The sequence below is a fragment of the Amblyomma americanum genome, chromosome 2 (assembly GCF_052857255.1).
Source record: "Amblyomma americanum isolate KBUSLIRL-KWMA chromosome 2, ASM5285725v1, whole genome shotgun sequence".
Classification (NCBI taxonomy): domain Eukaryota; kingdom Metazoa; phylum Arthropoda; class Arachnida; order Ixodida; family Ixodidae; genus Amblyomma; species Amblyomma americanum.
Window position 1 is genome coordinate 77,344,864 of NC_135498.1, and position 27,675 is coordinate 77,372,538.

A 27,675-nucleotide genomic window follows, 5' to 3' on the forward strand; every position below is an offset into this window, starting at 1 on the left:
CACGCTCGTTGATGTGCAGGCCGATGTTTTCAGGAAGTTTGTGACTGATGCCGAAAAACTGCCGGGGCTTTCTCTCCCTCTATCTTATCTTTTTACTTGCTTCCACTTTCTCGGCTTTCGACGACCGACACCGAGACAAAAAACAAAAACAAAGTGATCCCCCTCTCAGCCCCGGCAGCCCTCCAGCTTTATGCGGGATGACAACAACGTCCGTTCGCTGCTCCGTCGAAGGAGGCGCCACACTCCTCCCTCGCTAATGTCGGCGCTAAAGAGAATGAATGGCCCCGGCTGGCGCACGAACAACAACAGCGGCGGCTCGCGTGCGACGACGCCCCGCACACGGCCACAGGCAGCCTCGCGGGTTATTGCTTCTTTTTATTTGTTTACGCTTCATCTCCCCTCAGCATCTGCATGCCGAGATGGAGAAGCAGGAGTTATTACAATCATTAATCTGAAATCTCCAAGCCCTCACAATGGGTACCGCTTTACTCACGAAAAACGCATCCACGTACGCAGCTTTCTTGAAATGATGAAGGAACTAGATAAAACGACTCTGCACTAATTCTAAGAACGCACGAACGTGACACAATTGGGAGTGAGAGCTACAGGTGGGCGGATGAGAAGGGTCAACTGGAGATTATTGGGAGAGGAGGGTCTATGTGCTGCGGTGGACATAGGTGGGCGGATGATGATGATGATGATGATGATGAGTACGACAACGATGATATAGACGTGGGACGAAAAAAAGACATTGGCGAAGCAACCTGCCGTACACATGTTATATCAATTAAGTCTAACGTGTGTGTCAGGTTAGGCCAGTTGAAGTCAGCCAGTGAACTTGACTGTAGCGTGCGGAGGCCATAGCAGTTATGCAATTCATTTTTTTTTTTTGGGGGGGGGGGGTTACACCACAACACCTGTCGAAATCTAAGTCAGCCGCGGAGACAGTGTGCATTTATGAATGTCTTGTTCGGAGGGTGCTGGCTTTCGTCATGTCAGCATATACGTGGATTTTTTTTTAATCTAAGAACAGCGTTTAATTGTTTGCTTCTTGAGCGATTATGCCAGCTGTTCCCAGGATTTCCGGCTAGTGTGTGCAATTTGCATCAGGTCCTTCTCACATTTTGAAGCAGGAATAGAAGATTCATGACCGCTGTGTGGGCAGCTATGAAAGAACAAACCTGCGCGGTAGTGACACAAAGCAGATACGAAACCACGAGAGCACCCGATACTCCCAACGACATCCAAAATAACGTCAAGAAGCCATCAGGATAGAAATAAGAGGCAACGTCAGTGCACGTTCCGTGCTGAGCCTGTCAGCACCGATAAGTTGAAGCTTTTTTTCCTCCCTCAATTAAAGCAGTAGCCGTCACGCCGGCTATTGATTCGGTTGATGTTGCCGCCAACATTACCGGGCGCAGCAGGCCGGTGGCATCTCCTGAACAAGTGCCGATCGCTGCATACAGTAATCGACATGAAAACCGCGTCGGCTGAATTCTTAGGCTCAGCGCGTGCGCTTCACGCGACGCCTCGAGCGAGGCCCGTATAACGCGTCCGTCTTGACAGCCCACGGATGCGTCATAACTTGACGCATCGACCACGGTCGGCCATCCCCACCAATCGAAAGCCAGTAACCATCGCGAATCTAAGCCAAACTAAACTAACGCAGCCACGCGACACAGATACGCGCGCGAATGAATAGGGGCGCGCAGCCTGTGGTTGCTACCGCGAACGGTCGTGGCAAAGGGCTGCCATAGACAGACAGACAGGCAGGTAGGCGCGACTGTGTAACGCGCTTCGTCATGCCACTCGACGCGTCCCACCCGAGGCTCTGCTGGCGCCCGTACCTGGCTTGGCACCCGGCAACAGGTCAGATGTCTCGGTCGACTTTCAAGAGCCGGTCGCGGCCCGACACGCTGCGTAAGGCCGCGGTTACAGCGGCACTGGCGGTGACGGCTTCTTAGGTCCGCATGCACGTGCCTGCCCGGCCATTTGAACAGACTCCTCCAAGCAAGCAAGCCAGCAGTGGTGCCGTCTCGTCATGGCTGATCGACGCTCTCGTGACTCCTGAATTCCGCCCCAAGAGGAGAGCCTCGGTCGGCTGCCGCCTCCTCTTCAAGCACGCCCCTTGGTGACTCAAGCTGGTCGCTTCCTCGATGTAGGTCAGGATGCGCGCCGGCCGAGCTTCCCGAGCGCGCTCCCGCATTTCCAAGACGGAGTGGAAAAAAACAAAAAACAACGTGAACGAGCGGAGCGCAACTCTCTGGGACGTTGCGTCGCGTTTTGGTGATGCGGGCACCGTAATAACAGCCCCGAAAAGCCCCGTCAGTGTGTTTGTGTAGTGCGTGTGTATACAGATGCACTCCCGGTAGCTGAGAGAGCAAAAAAAAAAAGAAGCTAGGATTTCGTACGCATTATTACAAAAGCGGGCAACCGAGCGCTTGACTCCTTCCTATTCGTGCGCCGGTTTCAAAGGCTTTTTTTTCTCAATTTCTTTTTGTATCCCCGACCGAGTCTCCACTTCTGCCAGCACGTCGGAGTGAAGAGACACAATGTAACGACTGTGCAGTTTCGCTCGCAAACCAAAACGCTCGCGTTGAGTCCTCTCTATGTTACAGTGGGGGCAGAGGAACGAGTTTCTTCCCCTTTTCTTGATCACGATCAAGGCGCTTGCAGATCAGACCGGCGGCATCGCTAAGACTACACCATGCCTCGTTTCTCTTTTTTTTTTTTTACGCCCATCAATCGCTCGCTTCGAACCGTGAGCAAAGAGCTAGCTTTGTACAGTATGTTTAGCTCCTCTCGCGCCAGTCGCAAACAGCACTCTTTGAGACAACCCTGGAGTCCAGCATGCTGAGCAAAGAACAGTTTCGAGAACAACTATAACGTCTCCCAGAGCAGCGACAGCCTGCCAATTAACGTGTTTCCAATGGCCGCAAGTCGAAACCGCGTTGGCTGCCACTTGGACACAGCAAGAGGTATTTATTCCTGGAGAAACATCAAGGGAACTCTCGTGCGAGATACACTTGTGAACCTGTCATATATACTGCTAGATGCTGTGAAAAAAAAAAGAAGAGAACATCAGTAGACCTTTCGAAGGCAACTGATGTCTCCAGCTTAGATCTGCATAATTCTATCTCGCACTGAAACCAACATGACAATCGGTAAAAGGAAAGACTTCTTGCTTATTAAGACAACTAATCACATCAGACGTCTCTGCCATTGCATTCTAGAAAAAAGAAAACAGAGCTAAAAGAAACAAGAAAAAGACGACGTGACCCAGCGGATGTGCATTGCCCAGCCATGACACGAGGTCGGCGGTTTTAAGATCGCGCAACGCGGAAGACCACGCACAGGCATACCAATGATGCTTCTCAATGTGCGAACGAGTTTGCGCGACTGCAATATGTTCCCGCAGAGAAGCGGAGCGAATTACCCGCGCTGTCCAAATCGGCCGTCCAGCTCTCAGGCGTCCCTCGTTGGGTCGCGTTCGGTCTGGACAGTATATAAGGGCAAGCCTCGGGACACTACTCAAAGCTTCGCTTTCCCGTAGTATTATGTTTATTTCGTATACTTGAACCTCGTAGGAAGAAAACCGCGGCATACGCGCGTCTGAAGATTCATTCGACAGATAAAACTTCTAAGCTGCGCGCGTGCGGTGTGCTGGGGATATGAAATATGCGGCTGCCCACCTGGAAAGTGCGCCGTGACTTGTACAGCGTTTCTGAACCCTGGACGCGACCGCTTAACTTTTTCCCTGTATTTAAAAAAAAAATCCTCTCCCGTGACTTTGGAGCACCGCTGCCTAAGAAAATAAGCGAACGCATTCCCGTGTATGCAGCCAAAAATAATACGCTCCGCTTTAACATTCCACGAGTTTCTACTCACTTAAGTGAGGTTTATAAAATGACAAACACTCTCGCTGAGTGCCTGCACTCGTCGCAGGCGACCCGGACAGCTGTATTGCAGCTGTATTTCTCTTATTCTTGGTGTAAATACCCGGTAGAAAAAGCCAACAGAAAATTTTCTGTCATCACAACCTATTTTTTGTAGTATTTTTGGCCATGGACTTATAGAAACAATATAAGTTTCTGCTGTATCGCGCTGTCCTTTGTCGTAACGACGTAACTATAGAAAGGTACACCCTTCGTTCTATAGTCACCTTGATCCCGATCACCGAGGCCCTGCACATAGCCCCCCCCCCCCCCCCCTTCTCCAATGAACCGTTTCCGCCGCAAGGCAGCTTCGCGTGCAGGCACAAGACGACGAAAGGTTTCAACATTTCACGGAACAGGGTGATATAAGGCGACCACAGAAGTAAACGCATGACACATTAAAGTGCAACGCGTTCAGTCCGAGACACCCAGGGGAAGGCCCCACACAGGTGTATCTAAAGACACACACACGCACGAGGCAACGGTGATAGAGACGAAACAATACATCTTCCGGCGCAGGCGCTCGCGACCAATCGGCGGTTGACCGAGGCCTTTTGCTGAGACTCCTCCGAAAGGTGATGTCAAGGGTCCCGGCAAAAGGGCAGGCAAAGGTCGCGCAAAAGATCACCAGCGGGGTTGCCTGCAGCGCAGGCAACGACGAGCACTCCTCACACAGACACCCACGCGCTCACAAACACGGCGTCCTTCTCCGCCGAGCTCTCGGGCGCGTTTTTTCGGCAAAGGAGTCGACGCCTGCCCTCATCCTCTCGGAACTGGGTCACAGGTCATGCTTGTAAATCTCCCGCTGACGGTGACCCCGCGCCGGCGCTGACCCGCTGGTCGCCCGCCGCCGCCGTCTGTCACGGGGGGTGCCGCGATTCGAACTCTCACCTCCGCGCCCTGACACCTGACCCCCTGCGCCATGACCTTTGACACCGCCCTCGCCTCGCGCGCCTCTCGAACCGCGTGCGCCGCAGAGAAAGCGACCTTCTTCCAGCTGTGACGGCGAGGGCGGCGTATTACGACTCATAAAACGGGTTGAGTCAGTCTTCACAGTCGCGGGGCCGTGCGCGCTGAGCGAGGGTCTCTCTCTCTCTCTCTCATCCACATCTGCTCCGATCTGTCTTTCTTTGCTTCTGCAGCTTTCATTTCGCACCGCACCATTCAGCTCGCTCGAAATAAATAAAAATAATAAAAGAAAAAAAGAAAGAGATAAAAGGAAAGAGACGCGTGCCTGTTGTTTCCGGCCGTCTAGAGTGCGCGAACCCTCGTTGTTTTTCCTCCGGCACGACACGTAGCGGGCGCGCAGATTGGAAGGCGTCGCCGCTTTTTAGCCCGGCTGACCCGCGCCGACGCTCGCCGCGCTGACCCCTCTAGCCGGCGAGTGGGTGAGGAGGGGTCCCCGCTTCGAGGGACACGCGACCACCCGACGTGTACAGATGCTGAGCGCTGCGCCGTATGCCTCCGCGGGGTTAACAAAGGTCCCGCCAACTGTGGCGTCGACTGCGCCCATTGACTTGCGGGGACGTACAAGCGCCGACGGCGGCCGTCCGGCCAACTCGTGCGCTGGTGGGAGGGGAGAGGAGGAGGCGAGAGTGGGCAGAGCACGGAGTGGCGTGGGTACAGTGAGTGCGTCACTGTGCAGCCTTTATGCAGTTGGCATTACTCTTAACTGGACATTTGATGGCGATAACAGTAGTAAAACATGGCAAATTCCCTTACCTTCTGAACAGTTACCCTCATATACTTGATATAATGGAAAAATCACCCTCTTGTTCGGCTTCAGGAAAAAAAAAAAGCTAAATTGTAGTGTGAGTAGCACATGTGAATATTTCTATTCTATTCCTGCCGCCTCATTGCATTTACTGTACCACAAATTGTTTCCTTATGATATGGAAATGTTCGCTTTCGTGTGCCGCTGCTCGTGAGTATTATTGAATGTACACGTATCATGTTCTTGACCTGCAGCCGTCTATCTTGTGCTGCTGCGTGCCTGCTGCCTTGCTATATTGCATACATGTACTGTGGTGCCGAAGGTGCAGTCAGGTGACTTTTGTATGAAACCTTTTGCCTCGTTTTCACGGCAAAAAAAAAAAAAAAAGTATTTGCCGAAATTTCAATCAAACTAAGAGGTGATGGTGCCTATTGGGGTCACAGTCTTCAGGTCGAACTTTTAAAGAGTGCCTAATAAATCGAAAGAAAGCCGCTACACGTGATAATTTCTTTGTATCATAGAGCTCTCACCGGAAACTTTTTTCGCAATAAAAAAAAGTTATAGAGAAATTGAGGATGCACCATCACGTGGTGTCTGCTTCCTTGTGCGCCACCCTTCGTTCCCGCCTTCTGTTTTTGTTTACACCATGAGTTTTCCCGGTACATCCCTGCTGACCTCATCTGACCACACAAGCACTGCCAGTTTTGTTGTGGCTAAAGGAGTACTTCTGAAAACAGAAATGTGAATAAAGATTTTATACCGGTATTATTATAGTGTTTCATAATCTCGCTGCCCTTTACAGCGTGTCTCGCAACGATAGCCGTATCAGGGAAGTCTTCAGTGTCCCAGAGTTAACGACGATTATCGTTAGCGACTCGCTGTCCAGCGAGCCGCTGACAACGCAGGCAGAGTGAATTGCGAAATGATGATACAGGTATAGACAAGCCCAAAGGTTGAAAATGCGTCTTTTTTGTTTCGTATTTCACTGCGCCCGGCTCCAATAGAAAAAGGAAGCGGGTGCGAGCAAAGGCTGGACGTGGTAGCTGTCTCACACTTGGCGGACACCTGAACCGCGCCGGGAGCACAGAAGCGTACGTAGGCTAACACCAAAGGAGGAGAGCTGCCGAGAGCAGCGCGGGACTCACCGAGCGGCTCTTCCTCGGATCCCGAGGCGATGCTGCTGCTGAGGCGGTCCGAGACGTCGCTATCGAGCCGGTCGGTGTTCTCGGCGCCGGTGCCGGCGGAGTTGCGAGACAGTGGGCTCGACGGCTGGCTGCTCTGAGTGCCTGCATTGCCACATGGAGAGAGAAACATGTACGATATATATACACCCACTCACGACCACGCTGCAGAACACGCGGCACGAGCTGCTACACCACTTGTAAATAGAGACGCAAAAGTTGGCACTGTGCCGTAACAAAGTATTACACGGCACTGTTCAGTTATTAGGCGTTTGCAGTGCCTCGTTATCAGCAGTTCAGCGTGAGCGCGCAAAAGTTGGCACTGTGCCGTAACAAAGTATTACACGGCACTGTTCAGTTATTAGGCGTTTGCAGTGCCTCATTCTCAGCAGGTCTGCGTGAGCGCGCTCGCGAGAAAATGTCAATGTATCACCCGTTACAACACACTGTAGACCGAAGAATGTCACTGCAGTCTGCAAGTGTCTCACGTAGCCTAAAGAAAGTGGCGAGACAGCCTCACATAGTTCAGGCATCGCCTCTTCTACACTGAACTTGCCGTTCTTTGATACCGTGATTCAGTACATCGACGCGCAAGTAAAGATCAATTCGAGAAAGAAGAAAATTGTAATTCTTCTCCTGACGGTGCAGCTAAAGAGGATAGTGGTGCCGGTTTCACAAGCGCGTTCCCATCTCCAGCAAAACTTTTGCAGCAGCCGAAGTTAGCAGCTGTTATGAAGCATCCATTCACAAGGAAGAAAGTAACAACTGTGCACACACGAATCCAACGCAACAAGGCTCGCGGGACCCTTTCCTTTACCCCACGAGGCGAAAAAGTACGCGAGTGTCTTCTCACGAATAACCGTACTCCTTGCATCGTTCGGCAACAGAGTTCAAGGTGCCATTTTAGCAAGCCACATTCTATACTGTTGGCGTATGCTATGGCGATAAGCTGGCCGTATTAATCGATCAGGTGGCACAAAAAGATAATCACTAAAGATGTGTACCTGTTCATTCCAAGTAGGCTGTCTCTTGCAGATTTTGAGCCAGTCTATTCCTTTAATAATAATTGGTTTTTGAGGGAAAGGAAATGGCGCAGTATCTGTCTCATATATCGTTGGACACCTAAACCGCGCCGTAAGGGAGAGGACAAAGGAGGGAGTGAAAGAAGAAAGGAAGAAAGGGGTGCCATAGTGGAGGACTCCGGAATAATTTCGATCGCCTGGGGATCTTTAACGTGCGCTGACATCGCACAGCACACGGGCGCCTTAGCGTTTTTCCTCCATAAAAACGCAGCCGCCGCGGTCGGGTTCGAACCCGGGAACTCCGGATCACTAGCCGAGCGCCTTAACCACTGAGCCACCACGGCCTTATTTTTCTCTCTTTAATCCATAAATGGAAGGCTATAAACCCAACCTTCGATCCTTTACTCAAACACACGGGTCGGGCCCACCTAAATTGGTGTAGGCCTATTTTTCATTCATTACAAACAGGTCTGCTTAGTAAGGAGCCCCGCGCACAGGCTGATAACGCGATGCATCGTCGTATACACGCACCATCGGCAAACGGCGATGCTTCATTGGAAGAAGCCGAGAGATCGTGACAACCTCGCGGAGGCAATTTTTCGGCATCCCGGACTAAGATCCCTTTCCTCCTCGCGTTTCACGACCAGCGTAATCGATGAAAATCGTGGAAACCACACGGGGCGGATATACTGGCCGCCGGCCGCGGGTACTCCCCCACTTCCCTGCACGCTAGCCCGTGCTTTCGGTCGAAAAAAAAAATCAATAAATAATGCAGGAAGGGGACTCTTATCTTGGCTAGACGCGGCGATCGAACATGAGCGGAGTCGGGGAAAAGCAATGTACAGGAAAAGGCGCCAGACGAACTAGAAGCGCGCGCAGCAAGGCTAGTCTGGGGCGAGTGCACGCGTATAGGATAGACCAAGAAAAACCAACCTGCCCATATAAATAATCGGCGACCTTTCCAAGCTTTCAGCTCCCGAGCTCCTCTCACCTTAGACCTTTTTCTCTGGCCTTTCACGGCGAACAACAACGACGCGCCGAGCACGAGAGAGAGAGAGAGAGAAGAAAAAAAGAAAACCGCGGAGAGTTGATGCACGCGCTATTCCTCACTGACAAACGGGAACTCGTGATCGCAGAATATCGAGGGGAGCCCCTGCACAAATCGTGAGGACTCATGGGGCTCTCGGCGAACTCTTCACGATTTCTCTTCCCTGCCCCCATAGCCTAACCTCTGGCATTCCGTTTTTGATTCCACTGACCCCCACCACCTCCGCGAGAGCGGATTTCTGATGACCCATAACGCCTGCAGAAAGGGCATCGAGAAAAGAATTCAGCGGCGCAGTATCGAGGGGGATATACTATATCTTCCAATCTTTCCTTCAGTATCAAGAGAAAAAAAAAGGCTGATCTCTGGTTTACCCCGAGGCTGTTACAGGCTCTCAGCGAAGGCTTTATTTAGACCTACAGTCCACCTCCTCAGCTTCAATCCGGACAGCCGACCCCTAGAATCTCCTAGAAACTGTCGATTGGGGTAGGTTCTGGAGGAAGTAGGGGTGGGGGCGACCGGAGGGTAGCAGTGGCGCCTGAACCGACGATAGAAGCGTGCAGAGTTAACGCGACGAGACGGACTTGGCGCTGCACGGTCGTCGTCGACCATCGGATCCGAATCCCGGGAGCCCACGGCGATATCTCTCAACCCATCTCTCTCTTCCTCTTCACTGTACTCTCCTCTTCCTCCTCTCCACCCGTATGTACCTCTCCGAAGCCGCCGCCGCCGCAAGGGGTCACGCGGAGAGGTCGCGCCGAATCGCGGGTCACGCTCGAAGGGTCGCCACGACTTTCCGTGAGGTTCACGATCTTTCCATCCGACGCCCGTCTGCGGTCTCTCCCCGCCGGCACGCGCACTACGGCGGCACCACGCGATGGATGCGCTCCACGCGGACGAACACTGCACGAGCGCCTACCGAGCCCGCGTGCTGTTACTGTTCGCAGAATAATACCGTGCATGAAGCGCCTTACGAAGGTCGACTGCTGGGCGTTCGCTTCTGTACAGGCCCAGGGAGAGAGGAAGGTTTCGCTTCCTCCCCCCCCCCCCCTCTCCTGGTCTTCCCAGCACGTGCACGAATACATGGGCGCCCAGAAACAAACACAAATAACAAGCGGGTGTATATGCCCCGTGCACGAATGATGGCGGGTCTCACCCGTGTACATACACTTTCACGTGATCACCTCGCCCCCATGCGCGAGTCTTCTCTCGCCCTTGGGACGCGCGCGTGAACCCCAGGTCCCGAACTTCGTGCTCGGGGCGTCGTGCGCTGCTGGCCGAGGGGGCACGACGAAGCATCCTGGATCGCGCTCGACGGAAGAGCGCGCCCACCCTGACCCGCCGTCCGCGCTCTCCAACCCCCCATCTTTTCCGTGCATGCATGTCGGCTGTTGCTTATTCTTTTGTTCCCACCCTTACTTTTTTCTTTTTTGCATGTGCGGGTCCTATTTGCTGCTTACAGCGCCTTAACTTCTAAGTGTATGCACCCAAGGGAAGACCACTTACGGATGTTGGTCACTCAGCACCTTCTCCCCCCCCCCCCTCCCCCCGCACTTTTTCCTTTCATATTTCGGTCGAAAGAACCTACATCGACTCAAGGGGAGGGAACCACTCCAGTCCCGGATCTGCCATGTTGTTCGATGGCTTGGCGCCGAAACCAAGAAGCGATAATACTGCACCGGTAAAAAGCAGATTGCAGCAGTTTCTGCCACCTTTAGAAACCATCACGTGCGACGGATCAAAGCTCACCGCCATGTTAAAAACTAAACCTACATATTGGCCCAGCTGGTGCCTTAAATTTCATGCACCGAGATGAGTGCACTGCATTTACACTAGCTTTTAGCACTGTAAACTTTGGAACTACAGCCCTGTGGGCATCCACTTGCATAAAGGTTTGGTTTGGTTTATGGCGGTTTAAGTACCAAAGCACCTCAGGCTAAGAGACGCCGTAGTGAATGGCTCCGGACATATCAACCCCCCGGTGTTCTTTAACGTGCACTGACATCGCACAGTGTACGGGCCTCTAGCATTTCGCCCCCATCGAAATTCGACCGCCGCGGCCGGGACCGAACACGCGTCTTTCATGTCAGCAACCGAGCGCCATAACCACTGAGCCACCGCGGCGGCTACACTTGGATGAAGGAACTACCTTCTAAAGCGCCTCGGAAGGAATCAGAATGCCCCGCCCCCCTCCTCTCCCCCGGCCCGACCTCCACTTCTTTTCCAGGGAAGCAAAAGCCACTTACAAAACTCGCATCCCCATCTTTAGTTCCCAAGCCTCGATCGGGTAAACAGCAGTGGTGATACCGCTGTTATATACAGTCTGGCCAATTATATGAACCTAACGAACGGAACAGCGCGAAGAAGAACATGGGTAATTAAACACCAGTAAAGAGTTCATAATGCTGTACCAGCTAGCTCGACGCCTTGCTCTTGTGTATAGCAACGTCTGGAAAATTTTGGCGCAGACAGGTTCCCCACTGAAAAGGGAGTCAAAGGGGAATAAACACGTGCAACCGGACAGAGTGGGTTTGGCGTTGGCGTGAGCGGAGAGAGAAAGAAAAAAAAAGACAGGAGGAATAAGCAAATAAAGAAACGTAGAGAGGTATAAGGCCAGCGGCATATTGCACTGCAGCGTCAGCTTAATATAGACTAATGGTCGACCCCCGGAAACTTTGGAAGACCCCCGTGAAATACGGCCTCTGCGTGTCGCATTCCTCGGCAGGATTTAATCTCTCCCGGGGTCGCGTCCCAAGGCGCGCAGTGTCCGCGTAAGCCGGCCGAGAGGCAGGGGTGAATCTGCTCGGCCCCTCGGATGCCGAGCTGCAGTGGTCGCCCAAAAGCGTAAGCAAGCAAAAGATGAAAGGATCTATACCGCTGCCGCTGGTGGTGCGCGCACGGAAAAAGGATCCGAATCTGCTTGACATTCGAACCAGCGCCACCACAGGAAGACCTTTAATCCCGAAGGATCGCTGTTACAAATGTGTAGAGAAATGCGGTTGCTTCTGCTGCTGGCCGAATGCACGGAAATCAAATAAATAAATGCGAAAGGAAGGCACGAGCACCTTTCCACGCAAATGACCGAGGCTTCGAAAAAAAAACATTTCTTTTTGCTGGCACTGGCTGTTTGCTCAGCACGCATAAGAAAACATACACGTACACACAGGACCTTCGATTTATCTTGTAACTGGCGCATGCTTCCTCTTAAAAACGAGGCATCAGTGTCCGACGCAGGTCCGGGACGAGCCGGTATCATAGGCCGGAACACGCACGAGAACTATTAGTGTTTCCTGCGATCCTGACATCAGCCCCCCAAGTCGGCGTTCAGAAGTGTAGGCTTCACTACACATCCGCGCCGTTCTCGGTTCCACAACGCGAACATAACACGTTTGCGATCCAATAGACCTATCGGCTCGCGTTAGAAACGTCGACTGAAATGTATAAACTCTGGCTGCTGAGAAACGGATAGCCGAAGAAAAAAATATATATAAAGGAAGTTACTGGATTGCCTTGGAAGGGCGCGTTTTCGCTCTCTGCAAAAAACACTCTAGAAAATGTATAACTTAGTATGCTCGACCAATTCAACGCAGTCAAATCGCTAAGTAACGCCGAGTAAACGCTGCGCATTTGTTAATTTATTGCAAACCAGCACACATATGCTATACTGCCAGTTGCGGCTTACTCTTCGCTGGCTGCCTCCCGCGCAGGCGGCAAAAACACGTGGGCAACTCCTGGGCATTAAATTAGAGAGTAGGAACGACAAAATAAAGCAGCAAAGCCATTCTGGTTGCCGGCCGCCCACCGAGCCGGGCATTAAAAGCACTCCCGTGGGACTCTAATCGCCGCGGAAAAGTAACGGTAAAAAGAACCGGGTTGGACAACCTTGCAGGAACGCTCGCGTTCAGGCGCCCAGCAAGCATCGCGCGACCCTTGAGACCATGGACGGGGCGTCGGTTATGCTAATGCGGCGTCCTTTTACAACGAGGCTGGGCACAGACAGAGGACACTGCGGCGGCGGAGCACCTGTGGCGACACTCGTGAGACGACGGTAAGTCGCGGTATATCCGGAGCCTGTTATCTTGGCGGTGGGATTTAATGACGCTTGGAGCGGGTGACGATGTGCGCACTATCTGGCGCTATGCATCAGGATCAAGAGTGGTTGCGTGGACGTGTTAAACGCGTAGGGAACCTCGCGCTAAGCTTACAGGCTCGATAAACGGATCATTACACTCTTGTGTAAGCTTCTAAGCAGCTGAAACCGGATGACGACTGCGAAAGAATAAAAAGAAAATATAAACTTGCTTAGCGCGGCTCAGATGCTGCCTGTCTGTTTCTTTTTCTTCGGCGGTCAGCTTCGTGCGAAGGTGACATTAGGAGCCATCCAGGCTCAGATAAAGCTCCTACCCTTCGTTACTGACAAAATCAATAAAGCATTAACTCAATGCACGGAACTTTGGTGCGAAGGCCTAAGCGACGACGGCATGCGATCGCATGCGGCATGCGACGGCATTGGTCGCTTGTCTCGTCGCCCGGTTTTGGGTTTCCGAACAATTTCGCTCGTCAAACGGAAGTGCCTGAAGCGACTAGCCAGTCAGACAACCGATGACCGCACACGCTTCCGGTTCGTCATAGTGCCCTTACCCAGTGTTCTGTCTTTGCCTGAGCAGGGACGCAGACTTGGTAATCGGCGCTGCACAGCTGTAGAGAAAATATTCATTTTGCCGTGGCTGTGACGTACTGCATAGTTTGCTCGCTTGCGAGTAAATCCTGGCGAAAGTTAACGGGAGTGTTTACAAAGCCGAGGCGCGCAGGCATCGAACGAAAGCCCATCTCCACTGGTGCGCGTCGCTTATGTCGCCTGTCGCTACGAGGGGGGGTTCGTCCAATAAATAAACGGTAGCTCGAGCGACGGCGACCTTCGCCGCGCCGCTATGTCGCGTCGCTCTCTTTCTGTGCGCTCAGAGAATTTCCTCTCAAAGCTGACGATCCCTGGTTCTGCTGTCGAATGCGGTTCGTGCGCAGCCAGCAAGCGAGAACTAGCAGGCAGAAACTACAAAACAAAAAGTTATCAACACGATGGACTGACATGTTAGAACAGTGTAGCAGTTGTGCGTAGTAATCTGTGGCTTCATGGTTAAAAAGATGAAAGATGAATAAGCACTGTCCTATTCTCTTCGAGAGCTCTGAGGCGAACTTTAAAGACGAATGAACAATAACTGGCCCGATGGAAGATCTAGCCTGGCTGCTGCAATTAACCAGCCGTAAAGGTGTTTCGGCGGACTCTTGGTCTAAACACACACCCACACGGATTAATTTCAAGCTGGCATTTAATTTGGCGATTTTTCGTAATAATTATGTCAGAGCAGGCCAAGTGTACACAGGTTTCGGCTAAAAATGTGTCGCAGAGCACGCACAGGTTTCGGTAAGTAACTTAATCTCTCGCCTTCCTCGTTCAGACAGTAGAACGTGCTGAGGAATGCAGGCACGGCTGACAGTTGTATTTCGCTGACGCTGAATCCGAAAAGAAAGATGTTGTCCTCCCCGCAGAAGTCGAAACAAGATGTACGCGTAATTCTAAACATGACATGCTGGAGAAACTGTACAAGGCGAACTGAGACTGGATCACTGCAAATGGATAGGACCACAGGAAGAAAGCACATACCACAGACAAGAAGAAGAAACTTTACTCGGAAAGGCAACAACTGTTCGAACGCACCTCGCGTTTCAGCTTCACGGAGGAGCTCTCGCTTTTCATGCCAGCACGCACTGAGACATCGGGCTCCGTTCATTTGCTTACATCGAGGGCTGCTGGCCTTGGCATCATCTCCCTACGACTTTCACCATTAGCTCCCGTCCACCTCCCCTTTCCCACGACCGAGTGGGGGCGAACAGAGATCGTGAACCCGGTTCATAAGAAGCATTCAATACGTTGCCGCATCCGCCTGCGTCATGCATGCGCGATAGCCGGCCACCACCACTTCGCTTCCCCCCCGCATACTTCTCTGCTTTTCTTCCCTTCGTTCGGCTTCTGGACGTGAGAGACGGGAGGAGAGAAGGAAGAGGGGGTTCTCTCTTCTTTTTGTCTCAAGGTCGTGACTCGGACTTGACCCGTGACGTCTCCGGTCACGACGGCACGGCGCGGCTATCGGGAGGGGACCGGTTGTCCGGTCGCATCGGGCTGCCGCTCGCCGCATTTGCTTGCTGCTGCCGCCGCTGCTGTTGGCGCCGCGAGGTTTATAAAAGCTCGCGCCCCTGCCTCGGCTTCTGTCCGGTGCCCCTCACGATCTCGCGATCGCCGCCCGAGATAGGCTGCCGGCGCTGGGAAATGCAGCCTCTGCTTCGTCTTCCTCCTGGTCGGCGTCGTCTCCTGAGGTCCGGGTCCTCGAGAGCGCTTATTCAGGCTCGAACTTTTCACCGGTGTGGCAGTGGTGCCTTTCAGCGCGCACACTGCAAACTCTAGCGTCCCGGTGTCTTTCGGTGCGTGTGTTAGGAGCGTGCCTTCTAAGGTGTCTTTAAAATAAGTGTATTCTCTCCTTTATTAACTGGGCTCCTTCATCCTCGGCATTAGGTTTGAAACAAACGTGGATCTCCTTGCTACCTTCGTGATACAAAGTCAATCTCTTGTAAGGACCATTTCTTCCGATCTCGGTCTTCAGTATCTCACGTGTGCCGCTTGCTTATCAAGTATCATTTGTGAAATGAACGGGAGCCATTTTTTATGAGAAGCCGATAATTTTTGAAAGCAGCTTGCAGTGAAAGAAACAAAAGAGAGACAAGTTGAGCGACAAAACTGCTCCCACCTCCATTGTTTTTCAAAACAAATAACAGCGGTGTTTATCGATAGCTTTGAACACACCGAAGGTATACGCCAAATGCACTTCGCAGTGCTGTCCCGCGTTTTTCAGCAGTATTTCTATATTTCGATGTGCTGTGGAGCGACACAACTGATTCTACAAGAGATATACTCGAGCGTATGCAAACAACTCGTGTGCACTATTTGCGCATTTTATGCAAAGGTTTCTGAACCTATAGACATGATGCAACGGCGAATGGACATAGGCCGTTGCGTTATTCATATTTAAACAGACAAAAAGTAGAAGGGATTCTAAAAAGCTGTGGGCGGAATGCAGAGTGCGCGGCAAAGCGGCACTGCAAATACGCCCTACAAAGGGGGCAATGCAAAGAGGAACTGCAAACGCACACTACAAAAGGCGCACTGCTAACCGGCGCTACAAACGCATGCTACACAAACCAACATCGCTAAGCGGCAAGATAAATCCACTCTACAAAGAAGCACTGCAAAGGAGCACGGCAAAGCGGCACTACAAATCGCACTACAAGGGGGCCCTGCTAAGCGACAATGCAAAGTGGTATTGAAAAGCGGCATGCAAAGCGCATCGAAAAGCGGCACGAAAAACCGCCACTGCAAAGTGACACTACACAATGGCACTGCAAAGCGGCACTGCAAAGCGGATGGCTCTTTAATAATGAGTAAGTGTGCTGTGTGGACGGTACCCTATAGACAGTGGCATAAAAGAAAATTGGCTCCTTTTGGTTCCGAGCGATGAAAGATGAAATATTCCTTTGTAAACATCAAGCTCGCAGAACCATGCAAGGGTCTTGCATCGCTATCCACGAGGTAAGTTTCAAACAGAAGAAGCATTCAGACATTAAATACCATGAAAATGCCACACATCATCACGCAAATTTTGCATTGCGGCATGCAAGATAGAGCGCTTTACTACGCCTGCTTCTTGTGATGTTTACAGCTTGTACGAAGTTATTCCGTTAACAGTTGAAAATTCCAATGTAAATACATATTCACAAGACAAACTTTCCAAAGACAAGTTCTCCCGCGCCGCTACCGAGATGAAGTCCGTTTACGGGGGAAAAAAAACTGCCCGCCCGAGCTCCCGTGCATGCATGCATGTTTCCGGAAGCGCATTCGCGGTGGGACCAGCAGATCAGACGCCGCTCGTCGCGACCAAACAAACGAGAAAAACCGATGCTCGCGGGGCGACCTTAATGCAATCCGACGGTGTGTGTCCGCGCTTTAGGCACGCTTCAATGGGGCACACGGACACGACCCTTTGTCCGTAAAAACGAGCGTTTGTTCCACTTGTCTCGGCGCGCCTCCGAGCGAGTTCAAGAAACGGGGGCCCCCCTTTAGCCCGCATATAGTATGTGTACGCGCGGCGATCCCACACGCCAACTAAAAACAAAAAGAAAGCAAACATTCGAAAGAAGCAAAAGGAAGGGACTCCCACGAATTTTGCATCTGGTGACCACCACCACCGGGAAGTCAAGAAACAGGAGCCAAGGAGAGGCGCGCGCGCCGTTATATAGCTTCGCCGTTGCTGCTGCTGCTGTTTCTGGCCTGTATAGAAACGGCCGTCCTTTGCCATAACCCCGGGAGGCAAACTCACTACACGCGGCTCCCCTCTAAAACATGCGTGTACATATCCAGGGAGAGGGGTGTGGCCGAAACGGTCGAAAGGCATTGTTCCTCCGAGTCGTTTTCGCCGCTGGCTGACCACAAAACTTGAAACGCGAAGCGACGCCAGACAAGAGTCAAAACGTGGTCACGCGTGATGCTTGGCTTTGGTTGTGGCTGCAGCGCGGCGGCGCCACATGTTTGCGTGTGCGTCCGTCTCGATACGAGCGTGTGTGTCAGTTCAGAGATCAGGGGCCAGGCGCTGTAATGAGAGAGCGGGTTTGGAAAACCCGAGACATGAAGTAAAGGGCCACCACCACTGTGAAGCGTGCAGGCGAGGCGCTCACAATGCGATGGTTTTATATACCCGTTGGAATGGCTTTGGGACGGCGGCCGTCATCGTATTCGGGCCGATTGTGGCGTATAATGACTGCTCGTAAGCGAGCTTTTGTGCTAAATGCGTGTCACCGTGGAGGCTTCTTCCCGAGAGGTGTGCCTCTGGACCGGAGCCGGGCGCAGAACAAAGGCTTGTAAAAACAAGAGGGGATTGACGGAGCGCATTTTTTTTTTCTGCGGCGTGAGAACAGAACTGGTCTAAAAGCACCAGGAACCGTTATTTTATTCCTCAGTTCGTGGACTGGAGGGACGCTTTGAAATTACGACGATTTCAATCTTACAAGAGGGAGTATATCTGCTGTGATCAGAGATGACGTAGCGGATATCGAGAAATTTAATTTGGGCCACCGTTAACATTAAGCGCATTCATCTACAGTCAAAAGCAGGACTAAATATGAACAGGGCGGAAATAAGCTTGCGGAAAATAAAGAACGAGGAAAAAAAGGCACATCAAATTGAAACGTCTGAGGTAAGTTATCTTCGTCATAAAATCACGGGTAGTTAGTTATTTCCATACGGTGATTCGTTCCTTCATCCTGTATCATATGCATTAAAATTTGACCTCGGCCCCATTCATTATTATTTTTTGGTTCGGTAGCCTGCGGTGCTGAGGTGAAGGGCGATTGATATTACTTTTTAAGTCAACTTTGAAGCCAAGCAGTACGCAGGAAAAAATAACGCGTGAAGTTAGCCGGAGTTCGAAGTTAGTATACCACAAAGTACGTAATTAAGGTTGAATATCGTGACAAGAAAACATTAATTTTACGACCTATCATTACAACAAAGCATTCGCGCAAAACGGCAGACTTGAAGACAATCTGGAAGAAACGGAATACGCCTTCCGTCAATAACGGCTCTTTGTATCGAATGAAATGGTTTTGAATGTGCATTTATTCGAAGTTTTCACTCCTGTAATAGCCTGCGAAGGCTGACAGTGCCAGTAAATGAATGAAAAGTGATTGAAATCGGAGAGATTCACAAACAAGTTTCGCGCTCTTTAGTGTTTACGCTGTGCACGTGAAAAGTGAGGAGAAGGCAAGCATCGAAGGGAACGAAAATTCACAGAGGCCTAATTACCTTATGCGTTCTTAGTGCGATATAGCATTAGAGCCTGTTGATGCCTTTACCGGAAGTGACATCACTTCCGGTACGGTGACGTCACTACCCTCCAGCCAATGGGCGAATTTTATGACCGACGAGTACATTTTTTTTTCCGTTGAAGCTTTTAATGCTGCAGCATATATAAAGCATTAAAGAGCAGGCATTGAGGCAGGAGGCCAGTGTCTATTCTTCAAGCTGGCGACGCACAAGGAAAGCCCGAGCGACCACTCGATATGACCGCACGACGCCATCGCGTGCGCTAAAAGCTGTAAGAAGCAAAAAACAGATAAATAAATACATAAACAACAATATACGCAAGAAAAGAAAGAGGGAAAAACATGTTCCAGACAGCTAACGTCACCGCGAATTTTCCCCGAGCGCCACCAGAGGCGGGGAGAAGAGCATATTTATAAGCGTAATTACGCGTTACGCAGTCACCCCGCAGTCACCGCCGCCGAGCACACGCGGCGTCAGGCATACTATATGGGGCTCGGTCTCCCATGCCTCGACCGAAAGGCGGCATGAACATCGCATACCATCGCCGATGAGGTTGCCAGCCTCTCTTTGCAGTTTTGCTACCCTCTTTATTTTTACTTTTAATCCGACACACGGCGTCGTTATTTATGCGTCCCCTCTGCTACCGTTCATAGCTGCTGCCATCGGTGTCGCTTCTGATATGCCCGGTCTTCCCCTTTTTCTGTTCCTTTTTTCCTTTTGCTGGTTTTCTACACTCGACAGACCTCCACTCTGTCTATATACTGTTTTTGTTTGCCTATACTCTTTTGTTGGAATCTTGCATGATCTTCTAGCTGCGAGTGCCGTTCTTCAGTCCCTGATTCCTCGAGCGCCTGCTCGCTACAGCACTGCAGGCATTCCTCGATCGGTGTTGAAACATCGCCCCGTGCCCTCGTGTCTAACCTTCTCCTCCGCAATAGCCGACGTTACGCAAGCCATCGACGAAGCTCAAGTCCACCCTTTTGTATAGGAACCTCCGCGAGCCCGAAGCAGTTTGCCCGCTTTTAATTCTATTATGAAGTGTTATAGTCTCGAAGGAGGCCGGGTATCTGGTATGACGACACGCGCCACGCGGTCGTGTGTATGCGTGTGTGTGCGCGCAGAGTGCGTCTAAATTACAAGCTATATTTTTCCCGCCGCAATATACACGTCTCGCCTATCTTCTTATCGGCCAGTTTTGTGCTGCTCTGGTCTGTGCTGCCGTCGACTTTATGGCCCGTCGTTGTAAAATAAGCCGTCATTCCGCACGTTCTGTTTTTTCTTATGACCACGGGGCATTTCAGTAAATTTGTGTCGTTGAGCAATGGCTGCTACGCAGGCCCCTCCCCTGAAGAAGTTGTTGCGTTGGCAACCTTACATATTGCTCTCATTAAATGGTAATGAAATTGTTTGGAAGGCAGGCGAAGAGAAATAGGAAACTGTGCCACGTCGTATGAGGTAGCGGTACCGTCTAATTGTAGATGTTTAAGCGAAGTAAAGAAACAGAAAAAAAATATAGACGGCAAAGTTGAATTCCGTTCGCAGAGTTGGAGCGTCGCATAGTTGTTGCTGACTTATTGCAGGGCAGGGCTCGGGAGCATATCTCGCACCTGCTCCGAGCAGGCCTATGTTAAGTGTTGCCTACAGGGATAAGGAGCTTGTATTTAACAAATAGGCGTGTTTAGAAAAATGCATCACGGGAAGGAAGCAGGGCTTGGAACTTCAGCCGAAGACCTACACATTAGGTTTGGACCAATTGTGCTGTAAATCAGACGGGGAAATGTAAAACAATGGTTTCAGCAGAAACAAAAATACAAATACTCGTGGATGAAGATGTCGACAGGAAGCAATTACGGGCCACTTTAAATTATGACCAAGGAAAAGCGGCAACATATGAACTGCTTTATCCCGGTCCCCTTTCGTATAAGATAGCATCCCCTCTGTTGCCGTAAGTATGTGAAGTTACTTTTTGAATATTATTTGTTTCAATCAAGATCAGCCGATGCTGGGAGTAGCTAATGCAGCGCTCCACGGTTTACGTGACACAGGGCTCAGGCTGTGTTGTGCATGCAAATGTACTCGTGCAGACATACAAACAAAGAGGCGGGCGCGCGCTAATACACTTTTCACGATAAGTTCGGCTACTGATCTCTGAACAACAGAATTCCAAAGTTGACACGACATTTTTACTAACGTGTCCCCTTGCATGAATCACTGTTGCCTGGCCTTCCGCGCCTTTGGTCGGCAAGTATATATACTTCGTTACATGCATAGCAGTGAAGGCTGCCAAAGCTAGAGCGCCCGTTCGCGCAGGCTAGGTCCGCGCCCCAAACCAAAGTGAGCACAACATACTTCGTTGCGACAAATCTCAGGTAAAGCATGACTGGGAACTTCCTGCACTTCGTGTTATCTCTTGTGAAATTTTCGTCCTGTGACTCGTAGAGACTTCTGGAAGAATCACATGTGGCGGTATGATACGCGGCTGGTATACGGTGCATCGCTGTTACTCAGCCCACTCCTAAAGATTAGTTCATACTGAATGGAAATCATAGCCAGAGGGCCCCAACACAATGAGCGCCTCACAGCTTCGACCGCGATTTTCAAATGTTATGCCACTTCCTTTCATACCGCTCTTTGTTTTCGTCCAAACACTCACCGAGGCAGCGTTTCTTTCGCCTCACTAAGGTTGTTCCCATACATCCCCCGACGTTTCGCCGGCGCGGTGGGTCAGTCGTTATGGTGCACAGCTGCTGACCAGAAAGACGCGGGTTCGATCCCGGCACTGACGGTCGCATTTCGATGGAGGCGAAATGCTAGAGGCCCGTGTGCAGTGCGATGTCAGTGCACGTTAAAGAACCCCAGGTGGTCGAAATTATCCGCAGACCTCCACAACTGTATCCCTCGTAGCATGAGTCAATTTAGGGCGTTAAACCTCACAAACCAAACCAAACCACCGACGTTTCGAGAACGAATGACACGCGGTGGAGTAATAGAGAGATTTAGCATACCGGATACGTATTAGTGTTGACGTACACCGGCGCCCGGTAAGCCGGTATACGTCTACGCTAGTATGTCTCCGGTATGCTAGATGTCTCTAATATGGCTTCGCGGCAGCGCTAACTTCCGCAACCTCCGCATTGTTGCCTGCGCTGGAGCACAATAAGTTTTATGGTGTATGGGGTTTTAACGTCCCAAAGCGATCAGGCTATGAGGGACTCCGTAGTGAAGGGCTCCGGATAATTTCGACCAGCTGGGGTTCGTTAACGTGCACTGACATCGCACAGTATACATAGGCCTCTAGAATTTCTCCTCCATCGATATTCGACCGCCGCGGCCGAGATCGAACCCGCGTCTTTTGGGTCAGCAGCCGAGTAGTGCCATAACCACTGAGCCACCGCGGCGGTTGGACTACAAGAAGTGCGCGAGATAAAACCCCATAATGCACCACCATTGCAGCAGCGCATTACGTTCCGGATGCTGCACCTGGATCTGAAACGGGCGCAACGCATCCCATTCGGCGGCCGCCTCGGTGGGATTATTCCTTTGCCAGGTAAGCGAGAGCAGAGAGAGAGAGAGAGAGGAGCCAGGCGGAACGCGCTAATGAGCCGTCGTGCCGTTCCGAGACACGCGTGGGTCGCGTGCTCCGCGAGTTTCGGCAGCGGCGACCACCGGAATCCGGGTTAATGCCACATTCCTACCACTGCAGCACCTGTGCGCACACACTCGCGCAACCACGCACTTTGCTCCCGCGGAGAGGCCTACCTCTACGCACGCGCGCGGAAGCTGCTCGTTGCGAACGTGAAGTCCTGGTTAGCCTCGTCCTGGGCAGCTTACAGACAGAGACAGCGGAAGGGAATCGCACGGTGATGGCCAGACGTCCTCCTAATCGTTATAAATGTCCGAATTTAAAACAGGGCATGACCTGTGAATGGTTTCATGAGATGCCAATGTTGGTGTGAATTTTCGTTTTGAATTCGGCGGAGAGTAATTAGCGCCCTTGTCGGCAATAAAATGGTTTATCAAAAAAAGAAAGAAAATACCCCCCCCCCCCCCCCCCGTCATTCGTTCGGTTCCCGGCTCGCACTCATAAAAGCACCACTTTCTGGCACTCGTAAGCCCTCCTGCAGGACGATTTCTGAGAGTCATTCTGTACAATGTTTGCCAGATGTACAAAAGATGGATATGCAAGTCGCGACATTAGACTGTTTTAGCGTAGCCGGTTAGCCTAGCCGTACGGCAGGTACAGTCATGGACAAAAGTTTGCGGATTCGCGGAAGGCAAAATGTGTGTGTGTGTATATATGTATATTGGGGCGCACTTAGCAGGCATAGCAGGTGAATGAACTACACATAAGCATGACGAGACAGTTGTGCTCCTCTGGCTGGCTAGCGAGGCAACGCAGAAAAAAAATTTTCCGTGAATCCACAACCCGAAAACTTTTGTCCATGGCTGTACGTTAACGCGTTTCCGTTGCTGCTGTTGCCAGGCTTGCCAAGCCGTATTCGGCGTACGATAGTAGTCACCGTGGTTAACGTGCTTACCGTACGGTGGGTGCTAAAACTCTAATAACTACTCACGTAACGCGCTGTGTGCTACAACTATTCGAGACAAGCAACTCAAAGTGACAATTCTCGCTTCCCACCTACGGAGAAAAATAGAGGAGAACAGAGGGTGAGCGCTCTCTAGCGAACGTGTCCTTCGCTCGGAAAGAGAGTCAGCCGCTTCCAGCGCACCAAATGCAGCCGGGGCGAAGCGACTGCGAAGAGGCGCGGTCACACATCAGCGCGTAGGCGTCACCGCGGGGTGCGCAAACGCAGTGACGAGGTAAAGGGGCCAAGGACGGACTGGGCTAGAGGTCGGCGCGCAAACACTCCCGTTCTTTCCTCCCAGGAAAAGCCGAGGTGCAACTGGCCAACGTCGCTGCAGCCACGGGGCTTCCCGGTCGGCTCTTCGGGCGCCGCGGGCTTATGCATCGAGAGACAACCACGAGTCCGTCCAGTGTGGAACAGTTCTGTTGGCTAGTGCCGTAGTTTCTGTACAGAAAGACGAAAAGGGAGTAAAGATAGACGCGGGATGAAGGAGCAGGAGCTGACGCAAGATTGACAGAATGGAAAAATGTAGGAACGGAAGGAAGGAATGAAGGGAGGAAAAGAGAAGTGCAGGAGTCGAAATAGCGCCGGCTTGGTTCCCGGCGTACTTGCACCATCTCCAGTGTGAAAGGAACCGCAAACCGGCAAACTGGACATACACGCTGAAATATTTGTGAACAGTAAAACAACGCCATTCGCGAACAGCCGACACGTCGTTTACTGGTCTGGCGCCCACGCGCGGGCCTCGGTGCAAGAAGAAAAAAAAAAAGCAGAGTCAAAAGAAAGGAAACACAAAGCGCACCCCTATAAAAAGAAAGGGTTTGAGCGAGGACCTGAGATGGCGTACAGAGGCGTCCAGCAGAGAGTTACGCGTTCGCTGTCGACGCCCGGAAATGTCCGACGGTTAAAAAGCAAAGGGCGTGGGAGCTGTATAGGCGCTGCGGTGGTGTGGAGTGGAGTGCAGGAGAGAGGGAGCGGGTAAAGACAGAACGAAATGCGGGGAGGGGGCGGTGAGCGCACGCTACACCGGAGCGCATCAAGGAAAACTCCGCGGGGGTTGTTTAACCTCTCGGAACGCGACAGCGCGATCCTACATTCAGAAAGCGTGTGGAGTTCCCGACCTTGTGCTGCTGCTGCCTCAACACTCCGCGCCGTTTCGAGGAGCGCTGCGCGCGAGCACAAATAACCAGGGAGCGGCGGCCGCTCTCGCGAGCTCAGCGGCTGAGATCTCGGAATCCCTGGCGGGGGCAAAACCGCGCGTGTGGTGCATGCACGCACCACACGCGCGCACTCGACGACCTGGCACCCCAGCAGCGTGGGAGGCGTCGCTCGAGCGTGCCTGGCTTTTGTAATCGTCTCGAGTGAACGTCGAACAAAAAGAGAAGAAAGAGCAGTAAGCTCGCAAGTGTGTGCATATTTGTACAAATACATTCCTCGCTGCTTGCCAACAGAATGCCGAGCGAGGCTGCGAATGCAGCCAGGTATAGATCCACCACATTTGGCTGTCGTTCAAGGCAAAGTGGTAGCACTGTGATAGATACCAAAGCTTCCACACAATACTAATAATAACAACAATGATGCTTTATTGCGACCATTAAAAGAACTGTACAAGACTCAGGCCCGCCGAAGCCTCATTGAGGTGAGGGTCAGCACTCGGCAGGAAGCGAAAAACCGCACAAAATGCAAAATAACAAAACGCTGATGGTCTGTGTCATAAATCCCAAGAGAAAACAAAAAGGAAATAACTTGCACTAAATGGAGCATTTTGACAGCATTCTTGTTCATCTGCAGGTTAGTAGCTGAAAACCAACGCTTAATACTACCGCTACTGTCCCAACTACTACTACTACTACTATTAATACTACAGCTACTACTACCTGTGCTAGTACTATTACTGCTACCACTACTCGCAGTGCTAATTGAGCGAGATATTGTCAAGAACGGGTTGCGCACACATACACGACGAACACAGGAAAGGCGATGCAGACGGAAAGAGCGTTAACTCGGCCAGCAAGAAAACAAGTTCTCCTATACTAATGAACGAGTTTTAGGTTATGACATATTACGCCAGCGACGAAATTTACACCGGAGAAATCGCATATATAGCCAGCGCTGTAAAAGAAGACAGGCTCGAGGTGACAATTCTTTATAGCGAGACGGAAACGGCGTGAGTACATTTTTGTTGTGCGAAAATTCCGCGGCACGTAATGGGGTGGTTAGCCTTTAAGTGATTTAAACAGACGGTCATTTCGTCACGTTAGGGCTGAGCTGTATTTTTTTTATTCTTTTTAGAGTCTGGTCACCCTGGCCAAGAGCTTAAATGCGAGCGTCTAGTCATGAGCTATATAGTAGAAGAACCATGAGGCGACGAAGACAAGATCGGAAACAACTTGGTAACCTTGGGTTAAGGCATTCAGGTTTATTGTAAGTCGGTTTATGGGGTTTAACGTCCCAAAGCGACTCAGACTATGAGGGACGTTTATAGTGTGCCATTTGAGCCGCTCCCGGCATTCAAGCCAGCAAGACAGAGAAATAGGCGTCTGGCCAGGAAAAGAAAAAAAAGAGATAAAAGCTTTTAAGAAGACAATATCTAAGCATCGGTATCACGGTCTTTCAGAGCAGGGAATCGCTAAGTGTGCTTGCCGGCTCAAACAGAAATTAAGGCTTTCACGTCTAATTTATTACCGCTCATTTGAAGGGACCTTTCGGTGTGTTCCGGAAAGCGATTTTACTCTGTTAATCCCAAGTCTTTAATGCCTCCCATCAATTCCTCGAGACTCCTTCAAACAAAGAACCACCCACTTTATTCTTTTGTTTTCTCGGCTGTCCGTACGAGTTTTAACCGTGAGGTTCCAGTGGGTTTTCTTTGCATGATTGAAGGCCTGCTTTCCACTCCAGATCTATCCGTTTTGCCGATCTCTACAGACGGGGTAAGAGCGCGCGGTGCCAGAAATTCCACGTATAGGCGAAAAAAGGAGCGAGACCAATCGATATATAGAGAGGGGTCGCATTAAAAGCGGCTTCACGCCGAGTGAGAATGCGGGGACCGAGCGCCTAACCTTGAAGATGGCGGCTCGAGATGGGCAAGTTGAGTGGTGCCGCCAGGGAAAGCCGGCACTCGGGGCGAAAGCCCAGGAAAGCGGACAGACGGCGGAGCTCTCTGTTTTACGACGTTGCCCGTCGATCGCTTCAAATGACCTCATCGGGCACACACAGCACAGCAAGGCGGCTCGGATGGGACGCTCCGGGAATGAGGAAGCCAGGAAGCAGTCGATAATTTGGTGGAAATCAAACAAACAGAAGAAAAAAAACTAAATAAGAGCGCCGTGGCATTGGAGCGATCGGTTGATATGCTCCGAAGCTTCGATTAGAGTTCATTGACGACCAGATCGTTATTCTTTCCTTGCCTCTTCTTTCCTCCCAGAGGCGGTTGGTTGGTCGCACACGTCGATCGGCGTCAGTGCAGCTGGAAAGCTTAATTGACAAGAACGCTTTTCGATGATGGATTGTGGGAAAACTCTGAGTGCTCGCTTGCTAAGCAGCTGCTGCACACATCAAGTCCACAGGCCAGCATGAAAAGTATCCGCCCTTTTTCTCATTGGCTTATCGATCCTAAGCGGCGGTACACGTAGCCTTGTACCGGAAGTGTAACTGTCACTGAACAGGCCATGCGTTCAAAGAAAATTAATAAAAAAGAAGCTATTAAAAATATAAAACGGAAAAAGCGCGTGACCAGGGCTGGTTACTCCATAGTACTAGACCAACGCTTAAGTTGTCTTTTTGCCTCTTAGGCGTAACCACAGAAAGCGGCTTCGCGTTGTTCAAACAACATGGAGTGAACTTATGAATGGTAAAAATGTAATTCAGTGCCGAGGCACCACCTCAGATCTTCCGTCTGTACTCTGCGCACAAAGTATACACACCACCAGGCGTAACAATCACTGTACGCTATGCGTTGCTGCGACCACTACTGCGCAGCTGCAGCTGACGGCTGCCAAAATTGTCGTTCATAACGGATTTCAACACAGGGCTGAACAGAAAGGGCATTTCCACAAATTTGTTTGTCTACGCACACTTCTCTCCTTAAGATTGTACGCAATGACATCCAACGCAGTATATTTCTCCTCTACCTATTATCCACACACAGTCCCCCGGAGTTTATAATATTCTAGCTATTACAAATTAAATCTAAACAGCGTCATTTTCGCCTTGAAGGGGTCGTTTTATTCGGTCTATACTACAGACAGAACTATTAAACATTATT

General features: G+C 51.1%; 1 protein-coding gene across 2 annotated transcripts in view; it reads right to left on the reverse strand.

Moving 5' to 3' along the window:
• Window positions 1-27,675, reverse strand: part of LOC144121464 (uncharacterized) — a 400,927-nt gene that overhangs the window by 161,582 nt on the left and 211,670 nt on the right. For both annotated transcript variants that reach the window (XM_077654676.1, XM_077654675.1), the window contains exon 4: window positions 6,795-6,935. In XM_077654676.1, the coding sequence (XP_077510802.1) occupies window positions 6,795-6,935 (141 nt within the window). The remainder of the gene's footprint in view (window positions 1-6,794; window positions 6,936-27,675) is intronic.